The sequence below is a fragment of the Macrosteles quadrilineatus genome, unplaced genomic scaffold, assembly GCF_028750875.1.
Source record: "Macrosteles quadrilineatus isolate MER2022 unplaced genomic scaffold, UCM_ALF_1.0 Scaffold_9__3_contigs__length_116548681, whole genome shotgun sequence".
Lineage (NCBI taxonomy): Eukaryota > Metazoa > Arthropoda > Insecta > Hemiptera > Cicadellidae > Macrosteles > Macrosteles quadrilineatus.
This window is the reverse complement of record NW_026542602.1, coordinates 57,543,397-57,568,313: the sequence shown is the minus strand read 5'-3', so window position 1 is coordinate 57,568,313 and position 24,917 is coordinate 57,543,397. Positions and strand designations below refer to the sequence as shown.

General features: G+C 32.8%; 1 protein-coding gene across 1 annotated transcript; it reads left to right on the top strand.

The window, feature by feature from the left end:
• The first annotated feature begins 1,681 nt into the window (after positions 1-1,681).
• On the top strand, positions 1,682-24,578 carry LOC129003046 (uncharacterized). Its single transcript, XM_054431252.1, has 4 exons — positions 1,682-1,751; positions 20,472-20,544; positions 21,201-21,296; positions 24,069-24,578. Exons 2-4 carry the CDS (start codon positions 20,493-20,495, stop codon positions 24,560-24,562), a joined length of 642 nt encoding a protein of 213 aa, XP_054287227.1. The 5' UTR covers positions 1,682-1,751; positions 20,472-20,492; the 3' UTR covers positions 24,563-24,578.
• The last annotated feature ends 339 nt before the right edge of the window (positions 24,579-24,917 follow it).

The window sequence follows — 24,917 nt, the reverse complement described above, 5'->3', positions numbered from 1 at the left end:
CCCTTCCCTCTATAATAATAAAGGCTATCAAGCACTAAAGAATATAAGAAGAATATAATCTTGATCCGAACAGCTGTTCGTTATTTCTAAGTAATGCAACTTAGGCATTTAAGTATTGCAGGTACATTAACCTAACTGTCACAAAGGGTCCCCACACTCCGGACTGCTCACCTCAACTACTTCCATCACCACTTCCTACGTCGTAAACATGTTTCCCTCCCTTTCTATGGCATTTTAGTACTGCAGGTACATAAACCTAACCGTCACAAAGGGTCCCCACACTACGGACTGCTCGCCTCAACTACTTCCATCGCCTTGACTACTTCCTTCACCACTTCCTACGTCGTGGACCTGTTTCTCTCCCTTCCCATAGCATTTTTAGAATTGCAGATACATTATTCTAACTGTCACAAAGACTTTCCACCTTTCCACACACCGAAGCGTTCGCCTTGACTACTTTCCTTCACTACTACTTCCTACATCGTAGACCTGTTAAGTATTACAGATATATTAATTTAACAGTCACAAAGTATTTCCACACTCCGCACTGCTCACCTTTCCGCTTCCTTTACCACTCTCTACGTCGTGGACCTGTCCCCCCCCCTTCGCATAGCATTTTAGTATTACTAACATCTTAGAATATTTAATATTCAATGCCAACATTAAATTGAATAATGTAAAAGCTGCTTTGTTCTAAATATATACATATATATTTTTATATATATATTATTATATTTATATTATTATTATATTTATTATATTTTTTTATTACTTTTTTTTAGTTTAAAGGTGAATTTTAATACTGAACATAAAAGGCATATAACTGCCGATTAATATTGTAAAGTTCAATTTATTATTCAGAAAGTTATGAAATTTAATTAACTTAAACAACATTATTCTGAAGCCTGTGAAATTCTAATGATATATATTCATAGAAGCCAAACTGTTTACTCCATGAATGAAAGAGCTTAGAGTAAATGTCGTTCTCTCTGTCTTAAGTAGACAACAAAATTGTTGGTCGCAAAACGTAAACAAATAAAGAGAAGAAGAAGGTAGCTCCTAATGTTATTCTTATGGGACAAATTTAAAAATGTTTTTTAAGGGTTTTATAATTACTACTGAGCGGAATCGTCTAGAATTTTAATGAGGTCTTCCCACTGGTGTCATAATTATTTGTGCAAAATTTGAACGCTATAAGTGCGACGGTTCTTGAGTTTTTGGTGCGAACACACAGACTCACTCACAGACAAGCGGACAACTTTTCTCCGACTCCGCTATACACGATACATAGATTCGTTCACTTCGTTCACTCATCTATTATGACTTGATAACTTTAAAGACTAACAAATTTCATTAAGATATCTTGAATTTTAAGTATAGATGTTAGGTACGGTATAGATTTAAACACAAGAAAATGGTGAATAGACATAAACATATTATTGATTTTACTTTTACTCTGCCCCATTAAATACATTGTTAAATTTGTTTACCCTTAGGCCTACTGACACCCACAACTATGTTTTTCGTAATTTCTATATACAAAAGACACCTTTTCAATTACCTCATAACTTACCACAATCGAAAAGATAAGTTATTAAACTCATGTGTACTCTATGACCCTCTAGTTACCCGCTCAGTGTGGTGGGGCGTAGAAGGGACGTTTCGAAGGTGTTACTGCTGGCGTACTCGCGCCAACCCGTGCGCCACTCAGTGCTATGCCGCTGCCGTTCGCGCCACTGCCTGCCAAATCGGTACGTTATTATCTAGTGTTTACATCAACTTATTATTTAATTAGCTAAAACTATTTTACATTTGATCTATTGTTATGCGATTTTAGTGTTAATTGTGTGTGTTAATTTTACACCGTTACTATTGATTTATATTAAACGTCTGTGTAGTGTAAATTATTTTTAAATGTTGCAAAACTGCATCGTCTCATTCATTTAATTTTAATTGTACGAAAATTGTTTATTTTTGCTTGTTAAAGCATTTTGTTTTAGTAATATTGGTTGATTAGTGATAAAAATTACGATAGGTTACAGCAGCTTTTTAAGCAGAATATAGGATACACAAGGAATTGTAAAATTATTAATAGAACATTCTGCACGAAAACAAAATTTAAAACAATACCAAACTGCAATTAAATTGTATAATAACTTTTATTTTATTTATGCTACAAGAGCACATGGTTTAGCAATTTATTTGGATAAACAATTTGCTTGAAATACTTACTGGTTACTATAAAATAAATACGATGAAAGCATATTTTTAAATGAAATTATTTCTGATTGAAAATCGAAGTAGAAGTTATTCAAAATGGCTGTATTTATTTCATTTTAGCGAATTTCCCTATAGGGAAGTAGCTATTACCGTAGGTAGCACGGTAAGACCTAGACCCGGGACCGATTTACTTTTTCATTTTGATGTCCCCAGAGGCCAAAAACACTATTCGTTCAAATTTTTATATATGTATATATATATATATCTATATATATATATATACTTATATATATATATACGTCCGTGAATACTTGAGTAATTTTTGTCCGATTTTGATGAAATTTGGTTTAAAGGTGTAAAGCGGGATAAACTTGAATGAGTTCGCGAACCAGCACGATCGGACCATGGGAACGGGGCTTTACGGGGGGTTTTATGGGGTAAAAATTAGTTTTTCTCACTTTTGACCCTCAAAACACAAAATTTCCCAATTTCTCTAGACCTTTTTAAAGAGCTTAAAAAACAAATAATTTAGTACATAAAAGTATTTTTGTTCGATTATAAGTAACGGAGAACATAAAAAAAATTGTAAATTTAAAATTCCCATGTTATTCTTATGGAGAATATTGTTAAATGTTGTAGTTTGCTTGTTTATGAATATATTTTGATCAAACTTGGCAAATTTATTGAGCGGAGCGAGCGAAGCGAGCGAAGCTCTTTGGGGTCAACTTCAATGCAAACAATATAACACCATCACTCAATAACGGCTGAACACATTTCAGCCAAACTTAACAAGACTACTTAGACTAATAATGAGATGGTTTGTAAACAAACAAATTTCAATTAGATAATGCTAATGCAATTTAAAACGAACTTAAATTTTTAAATTTTTAACATTAGGCTTATGGGACTAAAGTAGCTATGACAGTTCTTTTGTTTACAAGAAAAATGTAAACAAGAGAATCATAAGGTATTTCTGAACTTTCTATACTTTTCTTTTAAACGTTTTTAAACCATTCCTATGATTTTAATAAACAAGAAAATGCCGTTACAACATTTTTTTTAAGGCGCGGAATTCACTGAAAATCGAGAAAATATACGGAACTACTTTCTCAATGCGCGGAGCATAAACAAGGAGCGGAGGGATACGGACCAGTGACTACTTTCTTGGGAACCTATTTGTGTTGCCAGCTGATTAGAAACAGCCAATGTTAGAAATCAGGATTTAATAAGCGATATATCGAACCACATCGAAATCGATATTTAATCCGATAATACATCACAGATTATATTATGTTGAATTACATCGACGGTGCAGTAAGTTATTACACTTATTAATAAAACGCAGATTGAACACTGATCTAATTTAGGCATGTGGGGAAGGTAGGTCGGGGTTTATGAGTACTCGTGACTACATTAAATGTTTTGAAGTAAGGTTAGATTAGGAAGGTAAAGTGTAGGTTATAGGTAGGTGATCGAGTTGTTTATTTGTGATGCACCATATAATTTTTATCTTTTGGAATAGTTGGTTAAATGGGGAAACGATTCCAAAAATGTTTGCATATGGTCTTAACAAACCATCTACTGTATTCTAGCATTGACTTTATATAAAGTCAATGATTGTAGCAAATTACTACATAAAAACCAAAAGAAAAGAACATTTGGATTTGGACCTTTGCCCATAGCAAAACTAACATATAATTTATGAAATGTGAAAAGTTGTACATCATTAAATACTATTCTGTAATATTAATAATTGTTCGGCAAATCCTCATTTTAATGGCTCGGCTGAAATGGAATCTGCATTTTGTGAAACAGTAATTTGGTAACAATTCAGTAATTTCAAATGTTGATAACAGTAGCCTATCCTATATGAATACTGTTATTTGATTGCCAAGCCACGGACTATACATACGTCCAGTTATAACCGTAATAAGTAAATAATTAATTACCTGGACTTATAGAAGTACACTTTTAACCACGGTTATCTTTGACTATCAATACAACTAGACATTCCATCCCCATGTTAAATTTATAGCCAGCTTTTTCATCAAAATCTTCTGTATCCAATGGTCAATGGTTTTATTAAGGCCAGTATTAAAATGCCGTCTCTAAATCGTCCCAATAATGGTGGAAGACCTACATTCCAGTTACATTACAATCATATCAAGAATACTTGGTATTAACAATCATAAATTATTTTCAGCAAAGAAAGCTGATTTTAACCGATTGCAAGGGTTGAAATGAAGACCAATGTTTATGTTGCACAGTTGAATTTAAATGTCAAATTTTCCCTCCTGATGTTATACTTTAATACTCACGTGATTTTTAAATAGTTACTGTTTTTTATACTTAAATACTTTAAACCGATTGTAAGGGTGAAAAATGAACACCAATGTTTTTGTTGTAGGCTAAAGTTGAATTTGAATGTTAAATTTCCTTTCTCTTTTTTATACTTTAATGCCCTTTTTGGATGTTAATATCAGATTCCAACTACTGTAATATTTTCCTGGTCAAAACTACCAATGCACTTCTGGAAGAGGTGTCTGAATAACAAGATGTAGTAAAAACAAATTTGAATTATTACAATTATAATCAATAAAACAAGCATTAATACATCTATTGACTTTTTTACATTTAGTTACTTATACAAATATCAAATCACGTTTGTTCCGCTCAACTGGCTTTCACCTCTCTGAAAGCAACCCTAGTTTATTTTGTACTAAGCTATCAATATTTTACTCAAAAACACACTTTATTAGTTTCCTTGTAGCAGCAAACCTAGGTACTCGTTAAACCTAATGTTATTAAAATATATTTAACTGAAAATCAATTCAGACAAATGGAAATTCGCTTAGTCGGCAGGTTTGCTGCAGCGGGGGTATTGTATTGATAGAAAGTTTGGCGATTTTCACGGGATCTTTTCTGTTTTGATCTGTATAATGCCACGAGGTGGGTTCAAGTTATGAATATAGGGAAAAGTGGGTTTTAAACAGTCCTCATAATGTACATTTTGTCGATATTTAACTCTTTTATTCTGGTCAAAATTTACATTAATTTAAAAACTACACACTATTCACATTAATCTTATATACTAAATAACTGTTGCAAAACTTACGGCAGCTAGCCTGACCATGCTACTGGACCGAATTACACGTGTTTGGTACCAAATGAACGATTTTTTCTCTGTAGATGTGCAGAATCCCTTTATAAATTAAAATAGGCTCAAAAATAAAAACAAGAAATGGATTTAAAATTAAAAAAAATTAACATGGGCCTTATGGGTTGCCATGTTGGTGACGAAATAACAACAAAATATAAACAGAAAATCAAAACAAATTGATAAATTTCCAATCACAGGTTTTATTAAATTGATCCTTTTATATTCTAGTTATAATCTACAACTGCCCCACAAAAAAAACTGTATTGATTAATTTAGTTAGTTCTGTTTTAAAACGGCTAAAAATAAATACAAATTAGTACTACTTAAAACAGTTTAAGTATATGTAAAATGGTTTAAAAATAGCATAGCTTATTGGTAACTAGTATTTTATGACGGTTTAATATCAAACACAGGTACTCTGAAAAAAGTAATGAATTATACTAATCATATTAATGTAAAATCTACACTAATTACAGTATTGTTCATAATTTATACGTAAATAACGATTACATCTGTACAATTAATTGTAAACATTACATTTTAAGCAACCAATATAACATTTCTTACTATTTCATACCAGAGTCTGTTAAATGAACTCATATGTGTCCTATAGTACTTAATAGTTTACAAGAAATGTTATAGATTTTTCTAAGAGCATACCTAATTATTAACATTAACCAGTGCAAGTAAAACAATAATTGTTTTCCGGTTGCCACGAGCGTATTTCAATAATAATCAGCTGATTTTGTCTTATTGTTGTCAATGCTAATTGGATTAGATAGAACGAAAGTAAGGTCATGCTTAAATCCTATTGTAGAAAAGTACAAATACGATTAAACTGTGGTATTTTCACAGATTTTACTATTACATCTTTTAATATACAGTAACTAGGCTAACTCAGATTTTTTTTTAATGCGCTCATGAATAAACAAATAATATTTGAGGTTAGACCAGTTAATGATTGGTTTTGTTCGACAGTGGGAAGCTAACACTGTAATTTTCTGATCGAACTCCGTAACAAATGGAACCACTACACTTGTGAAATTGGGGTCAATATATATCCCCTGGCTGTCGTAGATTTTTATGTTAATAGAAATCGATCATCGGTAAATGCTGGTTTGAAATTTGGATTTATAACTCTAAATAAACTCTAATTTTACATATTTATTTTTTAAATCAAACAATACCCAGACGTGTGATCTTTATCTATAGCCAACTAAGTTTGTTGTCTTGCTTTCGTTGGAGAGTGCTTTTCGATCCATAGACAGTTCTCATAGCAAAGGAGTTCTTCTATTTCGTTCTAGAAGGTTGACATGTTGTTCAGGGTGGACTTATTCACTGAATTGTCAAATACATTATTTAAAAAATTAAAGTTATGAATAGTTAAATAGCATGGAATACAACCTCAAGTTTGGGAAAAAATCTCTGTTTCCCCATAAAATACTGGTTGTTCATTATGGCTATTATCATACTTAACTAATTTGTAAAAAAGTTCAAAATTGAATAACTCCTGCGTTGAATAGGACCATTTCCCTAACAAAAACCATGAAAATGTTGATAGTGGAGATAAACATAAAAAATGCATGAAAATTTAAAACCACTACTAACGCTCTTTGTATATTGTGAATTGTTGTGAACATCTGAGTTGAGTCGGTGACCGAGAATAGTTAAATGATAAGAAGAAAGAACTAAATGGAAATTAAACCTTACTACAATGGCGGAATCATTGACTTGGAGCATGTGGTCCAATGCCATTGACAACTGATACACTCATTGCCATTGTCTTTGATAGTCAATGCCATCAGGATCTAGACCTTAACTTGTTTTACTTCTTATCAAACTGAGGACCTTCGTATTAAGTTACGATATGGTATTAGTTGATCCCAAACAATGATGTTTGGTTTCAAAGTCGGTCAATTCCGGGGCCAGATGATATTTTTGGACTATCAGTTGATGACACATTATTAATTAGTTAACTAACTGCCTAGGACGACGTTAAATAGTAAGAAGAATAAGGGGGGCCCGTTCCATCACAAAAAATATAAAATGTGAAATTTTAATTGGTGTTGAACAGAAATAAATTATAGTACATCATGAAATTAAGTCTGCAATTGAGATTATATTTATCATAGAGAAGTGGTGCAGGATTTTCATTGTAGTTCAGGCGGATTATTATTATTGCCATTCTCATGATTTTCACACACCAACGCACGTCTACTGGAGTAACTTAAGCTTGAATTGAATGCATCGTAATAATGGAGTGAATGATTTGTGTAGCTTCGTTTACTAATCCCAACTATTTCTAAGCCAGGGCCTTTATTATTTATTAATCCCCATGATCAAGAAGAACTGGATCCAGTTTCAAACCATAAAGCCATGAACTTTTCTCAGGACTGAACCGGTGACCTTTGGCTGTCAGGCACGCACTATAACCAGCTGTCTTCTGATTCACCAGACCGTGATGTGCTACAGCTGCAATCCTTTCACTGGCTGAAGAGGAGTCCTAAAACAGCCTCAGTCCAGTAGGGTTTCAATTGGTTGTTGATAGTCCATGCCTCCAGGCTCGTACTCAGACTCTCTTCCGATTACAGTTCCTCAGAGAACCTACGATATCCTATCGGTTGAAATATTACTTCTATTTAAATATCGATTGTTTCAATCGGTTTAATATTGAATGTAAGTATTGATCTTCGGTTATGGGGATTTTTTCAAAAAAGGGCCGCCCACAATCCTTTTACAGTTCGCTGCAGCGTTTAAGTCAGTTCATTCGCCTTCTTATAAACACATGAAAAAAGAGGTTGGAATAAAATTTGACGTATTTATAAAATTGTATCTTCAACAGATTACACCACATATCAACTTTTGTTTTTTATAAATACATTGTTTGTTATTATCCTCAACTAAACTAACCCAAACTGAACTAGGCTAACCTAATCACCTAAGGTTAAAATCGCGTAAAAAGATATCAGATACGATAAATATCGAATTGTTTAATCCAATATCCTAGGTACTTTGCGAATCTGTACAAGCAAGCCTAGTTGCCAACATAGGCACAACCACCTATTCTACGAAGCATGAATAGGGATTTAACCCTTGACCCGACGTGTGATCAGACGCCTTGTGATATTATAATACCTGAATGGACGAGGTACTTTCACTCGAAGGCGCGGCAAGGTGGGATGCTGAGGATGAAGGATGTTGTGGTCAACTACACGCACACACACACACACACACACACACACGCACACTAGCTGAGAGTAAGTCACGGCGAGTGACCACCAGATTTGCCAGATTGGGAACATTCCTTATGTGTAATTGTTTCTACTTCTTTTTGGTGTTCTAGATTTCCTTAACTGTATTAGCAAGTTCTCCGGTGGTCGTTTAATAGTACGATACATTGCTGTGGCTACAACATTTCTTCTTACTGTCTCACTCTAGGGCATTTATTTCATTCCTCCCATTCAAGTCATCCAACATTGACGCAAAATCTTACATCTTAATCATAATTACTTACAACCACCTAAATAATTATACTCATCTCTCTTTTTTTCTCGACGCATTTGCACGTTTTCCAAGTTAGTTAAATCCTTTAACATTCACAAGAATGCACAACAAACAATAACAATCATAGAACCATAGAGTCGCCACTTATAGAACCATTTTCCAACGGGACTCGGTTTAGAGAACATGATATTTTCATGTATCTGAGATTTTGATCGCTTGGGAGATAAAATAATATAATCCAGATAACGTTGTAATGGGGTCGGAGACTTAAATGATGAAAATATGGCATTTACCTAAAATAGTCATTTTATAGGTAAGAACTTGATTTTGCAATTCAGTTTTAAAACTCGTTTATGGTTAGTTTACGTTATTATCGTTTGTATTCAACAAGTATAACAACACACGTGAGCATGCAGCGAAGAGGAAGAGAAATAAAGGAGTTGGTTATAAAGGAAGAGGAAAGAGGGGTGAAGGAAACACGACAGCGTATCAAATCCGATGATTACAAAACTAAAACATAGACACTCTCAATCTTGACCTAGACACCCGATTAGACCTGCTAGAATACAAGAACACCCATTGTGCACCGGCATCAGTTCGGCGAAAGAGAAAGGTAGATGACACATAGAGAAGAAATGCAAGAAAAACGGATATTGCAACAATCCTTTTACATTTCTTTGTATCCAACGTAATGGGTTAGTACCACTAGTCACAGACTAATGGAGTAATGGAGTGATGTAGGTGGTTGATTACACCCATGGTTGTCATAGAGAAATGGATTGATTACACCATGGTTGCCATGGAGAAATGGATTGATTACACTCATTGTTGCCATGGAGAAATGGATTGATTACACTCATTGTTGTGAAGTGGGATCTAGGAATACATCATTAATCGCGACGTCATCCGTCATGTTTGTGTATTTTTAGTCTTTGAAGCTGACATGAGAAACACGATCATTAACGTAGTCAAAGTTTCTCTGAGAGGAAATAAAGGTCTGACATAGGCAACGGAGTCAGATTTTGAAAGGAAATTAAACTACTTATTATAGAAACAATTGATCAATCATTAGCTAAGACCTGTATACTTTAAGAAATGGTAACATAGATTATTATGAGTTTCTGATCAAATTTGAATGAGGTGTGTGTGAGATGGGTCTTAGGCATGGAGTATATTTTCTCACTAGATAATTCGTTGAGCATGACAAAGATTTAGAGTCCTAAGAAAAAAAAAACTTAAACAGCTTTCCTAGGCTCAAACCCATAATAATTTGATTTCTAGTGTCCATTAAGCAAGTACCTAAAATTTAGGAATAAGTTTAAAGGATCGAAGTAAAACGAAAATGAAGAATAACATTTCATCCAAAAAGTCTTATTAGCGAGATATCCTCAATTTAGTTTTAACCTTTCTCTGTTTGTCCACTAACCTTCAATTTCCTCTGAGTAACCTGATTTTCCTCAACTAATTATTGCTTAAGACCTATCCAATCAATCTATACAAATCCATGAGAAATCTCTTCCAATCGTTAACGATGAGAACTTCTTGCTGATCTATTCAAATAGAAACAGTTATAACTCATTCTCATGACCTCAAAGTCTCAACGCAGCTCAATGAGTTCGCATGTAAGCTTGGAGTTGCGCAACTCAGCAATTGCCTTGGAAATCACAGGGTTGAGTTGAGTTTGAATTTAATCTCGACGAATTCCGTAAACGCTTTCTTCCTTGTATAATGGACGAAATTCTCATCTCACTTTCACCCTGAGGTCAAAACCTTGTGTTTTCCTCCTGAATCTAGGTTTGAATATGGTTTTGTATGTAATTATATGTTATGAAGGTTAGTTACTGACCTACTATGATGTTATGTTAATAGTATGCAAATGACTTAATTTACTTGTACACTATGCAGATTCCCAATTTGGATATAGGGGGTTTTGTAATACCCGTCGGAGCAGAGGAATATTCATAAGGACTTTTAAATTACTTTGAAAAACATTTTAAACCTTTTCAAAATCAAAACTCGAATTCACCATTATTAGATAAAATTTAAATCTGGCTTAGTTGTAATGTACGTTGACTAAGAAAGTCTTCACGACATGAGTCAAAACCAGAAGTTCTAACTGACATTACATACGTTAATGAAGTGCATTACATCATTGGTCAAGAAGAAGCATGTTGTGTACATAGTTTTTTTTTTGTCCTAGGACAATAGGCACAAGCCCGGAATTGTTTTTCACATTACTTCAGGCTAGACCTAGGGGTTACGGCATTATCACTTCGATAAAATCCATTGGTGATTTGGCGGGATTTGAACCCGGGAACCTAGGAACCGCAGTCCCACGCTCTAACCCAAGAACCGGAGTTGTATACATAGTACGGCAACGGCAATGCTAATATATTTTGACAGCGTTATAAACCTTACTTGTAAAATATTGCATCTGTGTCTCTTGACTTCGTTATCTGATCTAATAATATTTTGACCCAATGTAAAAAAATGACGATTCAAGTATTTCATATTTGACCTACTAAGAATTTGACTTAATTGATAATATTAAAATCGTAGACTAAATGCATGACTATTTTGAACTAAAAATAATCTACATTTTTTACTCTTGCACTGTGGATATTTAAATGCACTTATCCTCTTTGGCAAAAGTTCAACATTTCCATTAGTTTAATTCTCTAATGACCATAGAAAGGTTACCCACCGTATCTCTGATGTCCATTTAAACCATCGGAGACCATTCCTTTATTAGACATTCGCGGAAAACAGGTTGCTTATTAATTCCATCCACGACTATTTCACCCGAACCATTTTGTTCCTAATTAGGTTCTCCCAACGTGAATGTCTGACACTGAACTCCTTAAATGTACTTGCTGTACTTCACACAAACGCAACGAGAAGAGCATGACAGCTGTCGCTGTAAAGTCACTTTTTTTCTTTACTTTGTTGTCTGTGTCTTAATTTGCTTCTATTGAATGGTTGTGTATCAGGAATTTGACCATTTGGCAAAATATGGTTACATGAAGAACATACTCTACATGGAATTATCAAAAAGTGTGGAATGATAGAGAATAATATTGGAGGTTAGCATGCAATCTTCTCCTAACACTTTATTTTGTGAATATTGCTAAAACTGTAAAAAATGTACATCACTCATGAGTTTAAATTGGCAATTGTTTCATAGTAGCCCAGGCAAATTAGACATATGCCCCCCAAAAAATCGTCTAAAGCTGGAAAGTGTTTTAATACCTTTTGGGGGTCCCAAATAAGAGTCCTGCGAGTTTGCGACGGATTCTGACGTCTGCTTAAGTTTTGGGAGTCGAAAAACTATGAAAACTTTGCACTTTTTTCAGTTTTTTTGCTTATAACTCCTAAATAACGAATCCTACGGAAAATGTTGTTCGAAGGTCTCTTTTAGTGCATTAAATTTTGCGTCGATTGGTGTTAAATACGTCAATATCGGCCGAGCCGTTTAGCCGCTGTAGCTTTTTAAAGTTGGATCATTTTCATCAACATGGCCAAAAAGTTGATTATTTGACCAGTTTTGGGCTTACAACTCCTAATCGACGCTTGCTATACAAAAATTCACCTGTAGTTAGTTTGGAAAACACAAAATTCTGCGTAATATGTTTTTTTACCAATCAATAATGGTAATTGATTGCTACCTACTTTGTATGGTCGCCATTTCATTGAAAAAAATATTAAAGTTAAAGTTGGAAAATGTTACGAAAATTAATATTTAATATTAATATTTTTTTCAATTAAACGGCGACCATACAAAGTAGGTAGCAATCAATTGCCATTATTGATTAGTAAAAAAAACATACGCAGAATGTTGTATTTTCCAAACTAACTACAGGTGCATTTTTGTATAGCAAGCGTCGATTAGGAGTTGTAAGCCGAAAACTGGTCAAATAATCAACTTTTTGGCCATGTTGATGAAAATGACCTAACTTTAAAAAGCTACAGCGGCTAAACGGCCCGGCCGATTTTGACGTATTTAACACCAATCGACGCAAAATTTAATGCACTAAAAGAGACCTTTGAACAACATTTTCCGTAGGATTCGTTATTTAGGAGTTATAAGCAAAAAAACTGAAAAAAGTGCAAAGTTTTCATAGTTTTTCGACTCCCAAAACTCAAGCAGACGTCAGAATCCGTCACAAACTCACAGGACTCATATTTGGGACCCCCAAAAGGTATTAAAACACTTTCCAGCTTTAGACGATTTTTTGGGGAGCACTCCCTATATTTGATCTAATTTGCCTGGACTATAGGAGAGATCATGGCCTAGAAGAGGTTAAAGTACAGGACTAGTGTTGCAAAGACTCGAGCTCAAGATCTGCAAATCATATTGATTCATGAAATAATTACATTTTACAAGCTATCCGAATACTGTGCCTATCCACAACTATATATCGAGGGCTCAGGCTTCACTCACCATATAGTGGCCATCCAAAAGAGGTGCGAGATGGTCTAGTGGTAGAGCGCGGGACTTCGGTTCCTGAGGTCCCGGTTCAAATCCCGCTAATCACCCATCGTGATCTGTATTCATTGGCTCAATTGATAATGCAGCAACCCTAGGTCTAGCCTGAAGTAATGTGTAAAAGAATCCTGAGCTAGGGCCTAGCACCATATGACAAAAAATCTGCAATACAAAAGGGACAAATATTTCAGGTCAGGAGAATTACATAATATCTTTGTCTATTAATAATCCAATAGTCAATTAAAATATGCACTGTGTAGAACTCTCTTCTCTTAAAGCCATACTATAACAATAAAGACATATTTCTACACTGTTTATAATTTTTAATTCTGTTTGTCTGTTTAACAAATATACAAATTGACCTTTAAAGGCGTTGAGAACCTGCTTCTATAGCTGTTTCAAAGGTGCTAAAATAACTTAGAAAATTGGTTACAGTGAGCAGGTAATTTAAAACTGCATTCTGCACTTAGTGCACATTGCAGTGCATAATTACTGTAATCTTAGCAGTGTTGCCGTAGCTTGGTAGAGAAATAGTACGAATATTTGTGAGTAGTGAACTATATTTTTGTATCATTATGGTTCTATTATGCGTATTAGTCATAGATTAATTTATTTTCGAGTGAATAGAAGATCAATGAAAACCATAAACTGTGTTTACTAAATCTTGAATAATTTTCTTTGGAAGAAGACAGTTTTCCGATACGAAGACAGTTTTTTGCTAGGAAGAGTTTTGTTTTATAAGGCTTAATCTACAGCTTAGTGCACTTTGCTTAGCTTTTAAAAGGGGTTTATGACCGGCAGGATTTTAACCCGTGTCCTCGGAGCAAAAGGCGGCACCGCCTTATCTTTTAGTAATCTACCTATTCCAAAAAAGTCTCTGTAGCTTTTTCTATGAAAAGTGTTCAGCAATAACTCCCTTTATGTTGACATGTACAGTACCTTGCTAAGCTGGAATAATTGAATGTGATCAGCTGTTTATTTATAATGTTACATTGTTGTCGTACTGACCTAAACATGTATTTGAATAACAACAGTTTAAATTTTATAAAGTTTAGTTTTTAACAAAATAATCATTTTGCTGCATGAATAATATTAGCCAATGATGTAATCCTCAAAACTTACAATGTAAATAATTAACTACAATGCTTACGTTTAAATACATTTTTAAAATACATAATATTCAGTAAAATATATAAACAACTCTTACTATGAAACCACGGCCACCTTTAACTACTGCATGGCTACTTTAACTTTGTAGTTAAAGGTGGCCGTGATGAAACACAAGTAGCAAAGAAAAGTAAACCACACTTGGTCAGTAAATTTTATTTGAAACACAATCTTGGAAGCGTCAAAATCTGATGTTAGTCAAACCACATCGCACTATCAAAGATTATAGTAATTTTGTCAAGATGTGAACTTTCTCTAAAATGTTGTTCACTTACCAATGATTACTTTGTGATTTACTCCTCGTTAAACGTCGCCAGATTTCACAGTAAATGAGAAAATTTTAGAAAAAATAAGACTTAACCCTTCTGGGATATTTTGTGAGCTTACACTCCATACTCATCACTGTATTATCTATCGGTGGACAAAATTATGAAAAAATGTAGCTTAATTAGTACTTACTTTTGTTCTATACATACTTTTACCATTGAATACTGTTTAGTTCGATGATTTTATGTATTTGATTGACTGCAAATCTTAAAGATGAACGTCAAAAGATCTAGTACCACATAGTAACAGTATACATTTCTCAAATCCTAATAATTACTAACACTAACTTGTAATTAACACACACTGCAGTAGTAAATTACATAGTGATAAAACTGGTTTAATCTTTAACGTGGGAACAAAATATCCTTGACTAAAGGCCACAGTAAACCTAGTTCTAAATTTCTTCTAAAAAAATATAAATGTTAATTCACCATTTCCTTTGCACGACAGGTGTATTCTAGTGTATTGTCTCCAGCTAGTTTGAGTCACGAATACTTCATAACCAGGTGAAGGCTGGTACAAGGTGGGTCGTATGGTCCAGTTACTCCGGTAACCAACCCAGAATCTTGCAATCCTTCCATAAAAGTAAGGTGTTGTCTTTAAAAGCCACATCCAGCGTATGTAATTAACAAAGTGTGAAAATGCCAGGTTACGTACAATACAACACCTGGAAAACACCGTGAAACATATGGGGAACAAACATATGGGGAACATGTAGGTACATAATACAATAACATAGACTAACCAACACAACTAGACTTCCCATCCCATTGTAAAATTTTAAGCTCGTTTTTCGTGTCAAGTTCATGTCCGACACTGATCGCTAGTGTCGACGAAATTTTGTTTCTATAATTTTAGAGGTAATTCCATAGTTTGTGCTTTACTGGGTTATATAACTAGGGGACGAGTTATTGTTTTGACTATAACGTTATATTTGGTTAAGTTTTAAATAACGAGAAATAATTGTAAACAAAACCCGACATCTACAGTGCACCTGACAGAACTAACAATAAAATTGGCTTCAGCTGTTCGATAAGGATGAGAAATATAGGAGTGTGTTTTATATGTTTTATCTATGATAATATAAAAACACCTAGAAACCGGCATTAAATGAATGAGAAACACCATTAAAAATTATGGAAACATTACTGAATATCTGAGAAACATCATTAACACATGGGTAACATTAACAATTCGTGAAAACGCCATTGGACGCATAGGAAACGCCTTTTAATATCACTAATAGTTTTTTGTATACATCATTCGCTTACCGATTAGGAAATTTTTAAAGTTCAACGTTATAGAGGAATCATGTATGATTAAAAGCAGTGTGAATTGATTTCATGAGTTGAGTAATATTTTACCGTGCTACGTTATAACCTGTTTACTTACCGTAGAAAATGCAAGGGAGAATTTTAGCGTCTATAAATTGCTTTACCAGACACATACGCCAATGGAATATAAATTTACAATTTTATTGGACAAACTTTCAATTAATCCTGCTTAGCTGTTTGTAGAAAAAACAGGTTCATGATTCCGTTTTATTGACTCTAATCACAGATTTCGCTGTGCTCTAAAGCTTTAATTATGTGGCGCTTTTAAAACCACGTCTCTTCCACTGTGCCATAAGCATAGTTTATGACTAGTATTAATGATACGGTAATTAAAAAAGTTGGAGGTGATTTCATTTAATTGAGGAAATAAACTTAAGATCTAGAATCAATAAACGTAAAATATTTAACTACATAAATCATCCGATCTTATTAGTCGTGGGTATTTTACTTAGAAGTAAAATTATATTCGCAGTAATTTCAACTGAAAGACTAAAAATGCACGGTAGTTTTGCATAAATATTAATTTGTTAAATTTAATATGGTCATTTACTTTTTAAATGATTATTAAGACTTAAAAATATAGTCCTAAAAAATCTTTCTGCACGTATGTTGCTAAAAATATTTCCTGATAGTCGTTGAGTGTGGCTTGTGTCAGGGTAGTAAAGAACCTGACACAAAGGTATGTAAAATGTTTAATGCATGTTGCCAAGCCACTAACTAAAGAAGACAGGTGTGCATTGCTATTTAGAACATTCGAAGGATCTTCACCTGAAGACGGGATTAGATTCCAGACTTCGAAACGTCGTGAAAATATTTTCACTAAGCGTGATGGAGAATGTCCGCAGACCGCAATATTCACATAATATTGACCTACTAAAAAGGACATAGGAAAAGTATTATATATTTAATATACATAATATTTACCCAAAATCTGGGCCGCTTACATGCCTTAAAGTGCCAATAAAGCAAGAACCACCCGAAATTAATTCAATATCGAAGTAAAATATAAATACCCCCGCCGCAGCAAACCTGCAGACTAAGCGAATTTCCATTTGACTGATTGGATTTACACTGGAATGTCTACTTAAAAATATAACATTTATTCTCGATTTAATTAGAATTAGTTTAACAAGTACTTAGGTTTGCTGCATCAGGGAGGGTAAAACTGTTTTTTTTTTTGTAAAATGTTAATAGTTAGTAAGAAATAAAAACATTTTCCAAATTTGATCAAAATATGTTCATAAACAAGCAAACTACAACAGTTTACTTATTCTCCATAAGAATAACATGGGAATTTTAAATTTAAAATTTTTTGGAATTTTCTCCGTAACCATTAGGCGCATAATAATGCTTCAATATACTAAATTATTTGTTTTTTTAAACTCTACAAAATGGTTTCGAAATAAATTGCTAAATTTTATGTTTTTTGGGTCAAAAATGGGAAAAACCTATTTTTACCCCATAAAACCCCCCGTAAACCCCCGTTCCCATGGTCCGATCATGCTGGATCGCGAACTAGTTCGAATAAACGTAGGTTTACACGTTTGTACCAAATTTCATCAAAATCGGATCATTTTTGTTCGAGTTATCGTGCTAACGGACACACACACATATATATATATATATATATAAATATATAAATATATAAATATATTAATATATAAATATATAAATATATAAATATATAAATATATAAATATATAAATATATAAATATATAAATATATAAATATATAAATATATAAATATATATATATATAAATATATATATATATATAAATATATATATATATATATATAAATATATATATATATATATATGAATTTGAACGGATGGTGTTTTTGGCCTCTAGGGACCTCAAAACGAAAAAAAAAATTGGTCCCGCGTCCAGGTCTTACCATGAGTACTACGGTAATAGCTTATTCCCTATGTGGGAAATTCGCTAAAAGATCTACACTTTACAGGAAGGTTTTTTTTCTCATTGAAATAAGACTGGAATCAGTCAGTCAATTCTAAATTAGTTGTTTTTCTGCTTCAAGGGACTGTAGCTGTTTGCGAACTACTCTGATTTAGGTTTTAAATTAATTTGTGGTGAAAGTAAAGAGCATTCTAATTCACTATCGTAAACACGCCATCGTATCGAAATAATCCTAAGCTATTTGCTACAACGGTAAAAGTACAAAATAACAGTTTGTGTCTATAAGGATTTTCTTGCAGCGGACGCTTATTCATACTGCCTTATAGATCCATTGTATTCACGGATAAGGAATGACATGTACATAAGCAAAATAATTACGTAACTATGGTCCAAATATTATACCAATACTGTAACCGTAACAGCTGATTTGGACGTATTTGGCTGTTCATATTACAGACTTGTTTAATTTTGGGCCAGTGGCGTAATTTGTAAATATTTATGATCCATACAGTTTCTGTTCTAATATCCGTGATTTTATCCCACTATTTTTTTTTTTTTTTTTTTTTTTTTTTTTTTTTTTTTTTTTTTTTACTTAATTTTATTTTACAATCTGTTCAGTACTTTGAACAATTAGTAAAAGGGATAATATAAATAAGTGTCTTGACCAAGAATCTTCCCTGTGAAAGATCTTGCAAAATTAAATAGTCATGTCATAACTAAAACTATACAAATCGGTATGGGAGTTCTAGAACTTTCACAATTTTCAGTCTGTTGGGAAAATCACTATTGTCCAGCAAATTAACGGCTATATTGTTCGGGTGGGTTTCGAGTTTTTCTTGATAGTTCTTGCTAATTCTTGTTATTTCTTCAATTACTGTAGGTATTCTGAAATCTTCATGGATTGTTCGATTCGAAACAAACCACGGAGCATCAACTATTCTTCGTAGCGCCTTTGACTGAAATCTTTGAATAATTGCTAAGTTGGATTTACTTGCCGTTCCCCAAAGCTGTATCCCGTACGTCCAAATAGGTTTGATCATAACTTTGTAAAGTGTGAGTTTATTGGTCAACGAAAGCTTAGATTTTTTGCCTAGAAGCCAGTTGAGTTTACGAACCTTCAAGTCCATTTGTTGTCTTTTAAACCAAATATGTGTTTTCCAAGTTAATCGTTTATCCATATGGAATCCTAAATACTTAACGCTGTCCACTTCTGTCAACGCTATATTGTTCAAAGTAACTGGAGGGCAGTTTTCTTGTCTCAGCGTGAATTAACTAAAATTATCTATTTTTATACAGCTGAGCACATCATGTCCGATGAGTGTAGAATAGAGACCTATATAGCTTTGTCACAAACTAAAATCAGCTGTTTATTTAGCAAGATTTTTTATACCCAGACTTAATCAAATTCATTGTCAAGCTAAATTATTTTTGAAACATACTATATATGTTTCATAATTGACCTGTGAGTTTTCAGACTTATAAAAAGTGAATTTGTCAACGTTCGATAGAGATAGAATACACATTATTTGTTTACCCAGTAAACTATCAAAATTTCAAACTTTATATAGGAGACATTTAATATAAAAGAGATCGAACCCATCCATCGATGAATATAGTCTAACGATGTATATAGTTAGGATATATACATCGATGAACCCATCAGTAGGACATACATGTCACACGGTGTAAACATTTTTGAAAAAAAAAAAAAATAATAATACAAATCTAGTTTACTTGATTATCAAAACTTGCTCTCATATGGCAATGAACAATATTTCTTCACAAGTGAAATTACATATACGAGTATATACGTTTACTAAAATGAACGCACACACTTGTAGGTTTGTTTACCTAATAAATTATTCTGGATGCACCAAGAAAAGCTGTTTCTATGGCTACAAATCCATCAAGTGAGGATATTTCTCAACAGAAGACATCACTTTCTCTCTACATAAAGCAAGTGGAAGAGGTCGGAACTGGTTCTACTGGCTCACTGGTTCAGTGTCATTCAAGTGACCTTGAACTCAAAATGTCCTGTATTGTCAAATGATTTGGCGAAAAGAAAAGTAACTGGTTTCTGACTAGAGCAAAGATCTTGGAGGATCTATAATCATGTATTCAAAACTAATTTGTCAATGCCTATTTAATAAATGTGTGTCATAGAACTTAACTAATTTGAATTATTAATAGTAGTTTCATTTATGTTTAAAAATTATAATATTAATCTTGAAAAAAAAAAAACTGTGCAAGAAAATGTAATTTATCTATGAGAAGAACAGTAGCTCATATTTGAATAAAGGGAGATCAATAAATAATTAATTAGTTTGAGAAATCTTATAACCTAATCTGTTTCAGAAAACAAAAACCTGATGAGATATGAGAATACTTCCCGTGGTCCTCTTGGTTTGGATAGGCAGCCTTACAAACAGTGAGTTTATAATAAATTTACTTATAAATATAAAAAAATTTTAAATATTACAAAACCTCACGAAAGTATTATTGATATTTTTTTCAAATAATCTCGCACAGGTACAAGCAATTTTTTTAGCCTACATTTTTTTTATATCAAATTGATTTGGTCATATTTAGCACTAAAAGATATTTGAAGTTTTCAGAAATGATGTAAAAGAGGGTACAATTGGTTAGGGATGTATCACTGAGATATCAATTATGTAATGTTGATCAGAAATTGTTTTTCTTTATCAAAATAAAATTTAAATATAAAATTGTTCATGCTTATTTTTATTAATGCAAAAATAACCTTGTAGATGAATAATGCTATTTTTTATTAATTTAATAAAAAAATGACAAGAAAAGCTGATTCTTTATTTCAAAACACTATAGGCCTATATATTAATTGATATATGTAATTTTTGAGTGATTGAAAAAAAAAACATAATAAATTCTAATTTATTTCAACAATTAAACTAACAATCAGCTGATTTTATGTAAAAAGGTAACTCGTTTACATTTAAAAGGATCTTTAATGCATACATGTGATTGTAGTTATTGTTTTAATGATAATGATAGCTTATTGTCTTATTTCCTAACAAATTACACCTTAAGGAAATGATTTATTTGCAGATGCTGAAACAAAATGGATTCCAAACTTCTTTATACCAGAAGAGGTGCAAACTATTTTACAACTTGCATACTCGAAGTTGCCTCCAACAAAAATAGGTATGGTGTTACTCATATAAGTTTAATACGATATTCAAGGTTTCGGTTTCATCATCAGCAACGTATTACAATATACATTTGTGGAGATGGAACTGAAATAAATCCTTAATTTGCAAGATAAATACACATATTGTCATCAGCTGATACAAAAGAATGACCAATCTAAAAATATAGGAGGAATAAGGTTTAATTTTACACCTTAAACAATAAAATATAAAAATATTGTAATATTTTAATATTGTAAATATTGTAATTTGTTATGACTTGGTATGTGTCTTTATCATTACAAGGTTCCTTTTTACTTTCTCCCCCTATACCATAGTATATGGAGAAAGTATTGTTTTCGTCAAAATTTTCGAGTTTGAGTTTTGAGTGGATATATTCGTTTTGGGTCCCCCTGGACCCAAAAAAGTGGTTTTCGAAGTGATGTCTGTGTGTGTGTGTGTGTGTGTGTCTGTGTGTCTGGATGTGTACAGAGCTAGAGACTACACCTGTGGTCCGATTTCTATGAAATTTGGTATGTAGGTTCTAATCCATGGTATCTCCAGGTGTTTTTTTCATTTTTTTGAAATTTTGATTTTTAATGGGGATTTTCCCATAAAAACCCATAAAAAACCGGAAAAATCTAATTTTCTCAAAAATGGCCCGAACGATTTTGATAAAAATTTAGTATGTTGTAGCCCTTTAAATTCTTAACAAAATGGTACAAATCCCATTTCTCTAAAAATTACGGTTCGAAAGTTATGGTAAATTATGTTATTTTCCCATAAAAACCCCATAAAATAACGAAAAGTAGGATTTTAGAAAAAAAATCCGGTTGTAATTTAACATTGTATGTTATGGTCCTTACAATTTTGATAGTTTTTTAATTTTTTTAGAAATTTTGATTTTTGATGGGGATTTTCCCATAAAACCCCATAAAATTACGGAAAAAAGGATTTTCCCAAAAACGGCCCGAACGATTTTGATAAAAATTTAGTATTTTATAGTCCTTTATATTCTGAACAAAATGGTACAAATCCCATTTCTGTAAAAATTACGGTTCAAAAGTTATTGTAAATTATGTTATTCCTATAAAAACCCCATAAAATAACGGAGAAATCGGATTTAAAAAAAAATGGTCAGAACGATTTTGATAAAAATCGTGTATGTTAAAGTCCTTTAAATTCTGATCAATATTGTACCAATCCCATTTCCGTATATTTACTCTCACCGCTAACACATGATAAAGGTTGTTGACAAACTTATGGGAGAAAGTATGTGTCAGAATGCTGATACCGTTTATTTAACACTGATATTATTTTGTCATACTAAGCAAGGCCTCACTAGTAAGGCCTTCAAATATTTATAACTAAAATAAAGGTTAATTTAATTTTATTTTATTCTGTTAAATTTACTTATGTTTTTTTTTCTTCCTTTAAATATTTGTGTACATATTCTGTAAATAATTTGTTGGAATAAAGAGATAATTCATTCATTCATTCACTATTCTACAAGATTTAAAATGTTTGTTTTTAATCTTCAATTGACTTCCAATGCTGGAGTAGACTTCCTAAAGACCACCTTTAGCCTTTAACTTTTTTGTGAACCTTTCATAGAGTGTTCTTCTATTTAATTAAACTATTCTCTATCTTTTGAGGTTTAACCTTGTTATAGTTAGGAGTCATAAACAATAGTACAGTTTAAGAATAAATTGCCTAAGTTCAAAAAAATTTTAATACTGTGTTCGGGGATGGAAATAAAATATTATTTTACATCATTGCACTCAAACTGTCATTGGCTAAAATTTTAGTATTTTTCAACTGGCCACACTCCGACGGTTTAGAGCTAATGTATCTATACCGTATTCAAAGATTCTACAAACTACCTTCCCAACACTTGCGGTAATCAAACACAACAGCTGTGACAAAATGATGTAACAATAATGATGAAGAGATGGCGACATTTAAAGTAATAGCTCAGCAGAAAATCACCAGTCATTGTGCCGTACTATCTGTCATATTGTGTCATAAAATATGACTTCATCATATGAGATGTTGTTTTTCTTGTTGATTGATTTTGCCATGGCTCCATGCTTCATATGGTTGTAGAACTTTGGTAAAATGTACAATGTAACACAGCAATGGATACAAATATGTTTAAAACGTCAATATAAGACTATTTTTACTTTCTGATTTAATTTCCAAACGTTACTTTTTACAATGTGAAAAATTTTGATGTCCACAACTTCTTTGTTTCTTAGGGATGGTAAAAAATCCTTTTAGCCCTGCAATACTGTTATTAATTTTTGTTACAAAAAATAATTTTAGCGCAGGCAGAGAGAAGTAAGGTACGAGGCAACTTGCCTATGGGACGGCCGTGCACTTTTAGCTCTAGTATGTTGTGCTGGAAATATCATACTTGACGAGCAAGGAAAAGAACCTGAGCGGCGAGCACTATTCCTATTGTGCAGGGCATAGAGTCGACCTCTAACGTGAACACAGTCCCGTCTCAGTACATGAGGGCGAAGAGGATGGTGTTTGACCTCATCTTAGACACCAGTGACTAGTGCTAGACACCAGTGACTAGTGCTAGACACCACTTAAGGATGAATGTTTCCTCTGTATAGTACCTTACTTCTCTGTGGCACAGGAAAAACCGTTTCAGTTAATACATTTGAATAATTTTGCATGTAGAACAATTTTTTAGGTATGTTAAGGGAAATGCATCATATTCATTGTTAGCGTTAGCCTATAATAACTAACCATTTATTGTCAGTTTGATTGTTTGTAGGTTCAGATAAGAGGTTTGGAGTTGGTTTTCGTCTCGGGAAGAATGCAGACGCTCAAATTCTCGTAGAGCTTGGTCCTCAGTCTGAAACACAGCCTCTGGAAGAACACAGCAATGACTTCAGTAAACGTCAGAGCAGACAAAACCCTCTCACAGACTACAAGAAAAGAAACGAAATATTCACCGAACAAAAGAGCAACCATACAAAGAAGATTAAAAGAAACCAAAACAAAACAACCAATCAGAAGCGAGCTATACCCACTTCAAGCGTAGAAAACGGACATGATTCTAGTGTGAAACAAAGAACTCCGCAAAACTATGAATCTTTTGGAGACATTTTTATGAGATGGTTCCGATGGCTTTTACAACCAAGAGCGGAAAATGTTAAAAACGTGCCCAAAGAAAAGCGGGATAGTAATGTAAAAAGTGTAAAGATAAAAGATGATTTTAATGTAAAGTCAACAAATGGAAGGAATTTAAGCCAAAGTATTTTGTAATAAAATAAAAATATTTGTTTTGTTGCGTTTTCTTTACCCATGGTATATATTTTCTCAGTATAATAAGTGCATCAGTTGTAATGGTAGTATAGCATTCAAGAATTTTAAACATAAATAATCTCATAGTGTAAGATTGTAATTTAAATTGCCATTTTATTTTATTTGAATATTTAAAAGTCTACAATAATGTTTTTGCACTGAATTACTTTGATAAGTAACAACAAACAAAGTAGAATCATAAAACAAACATCTGATACAATACCTACAGCTTTACCAGATTGACAATACCTATCTTTCCTTATCTCTTTAGCAATGCATGATTTACCAAGATGTTCGGCAAACTATTGGAGAAAGG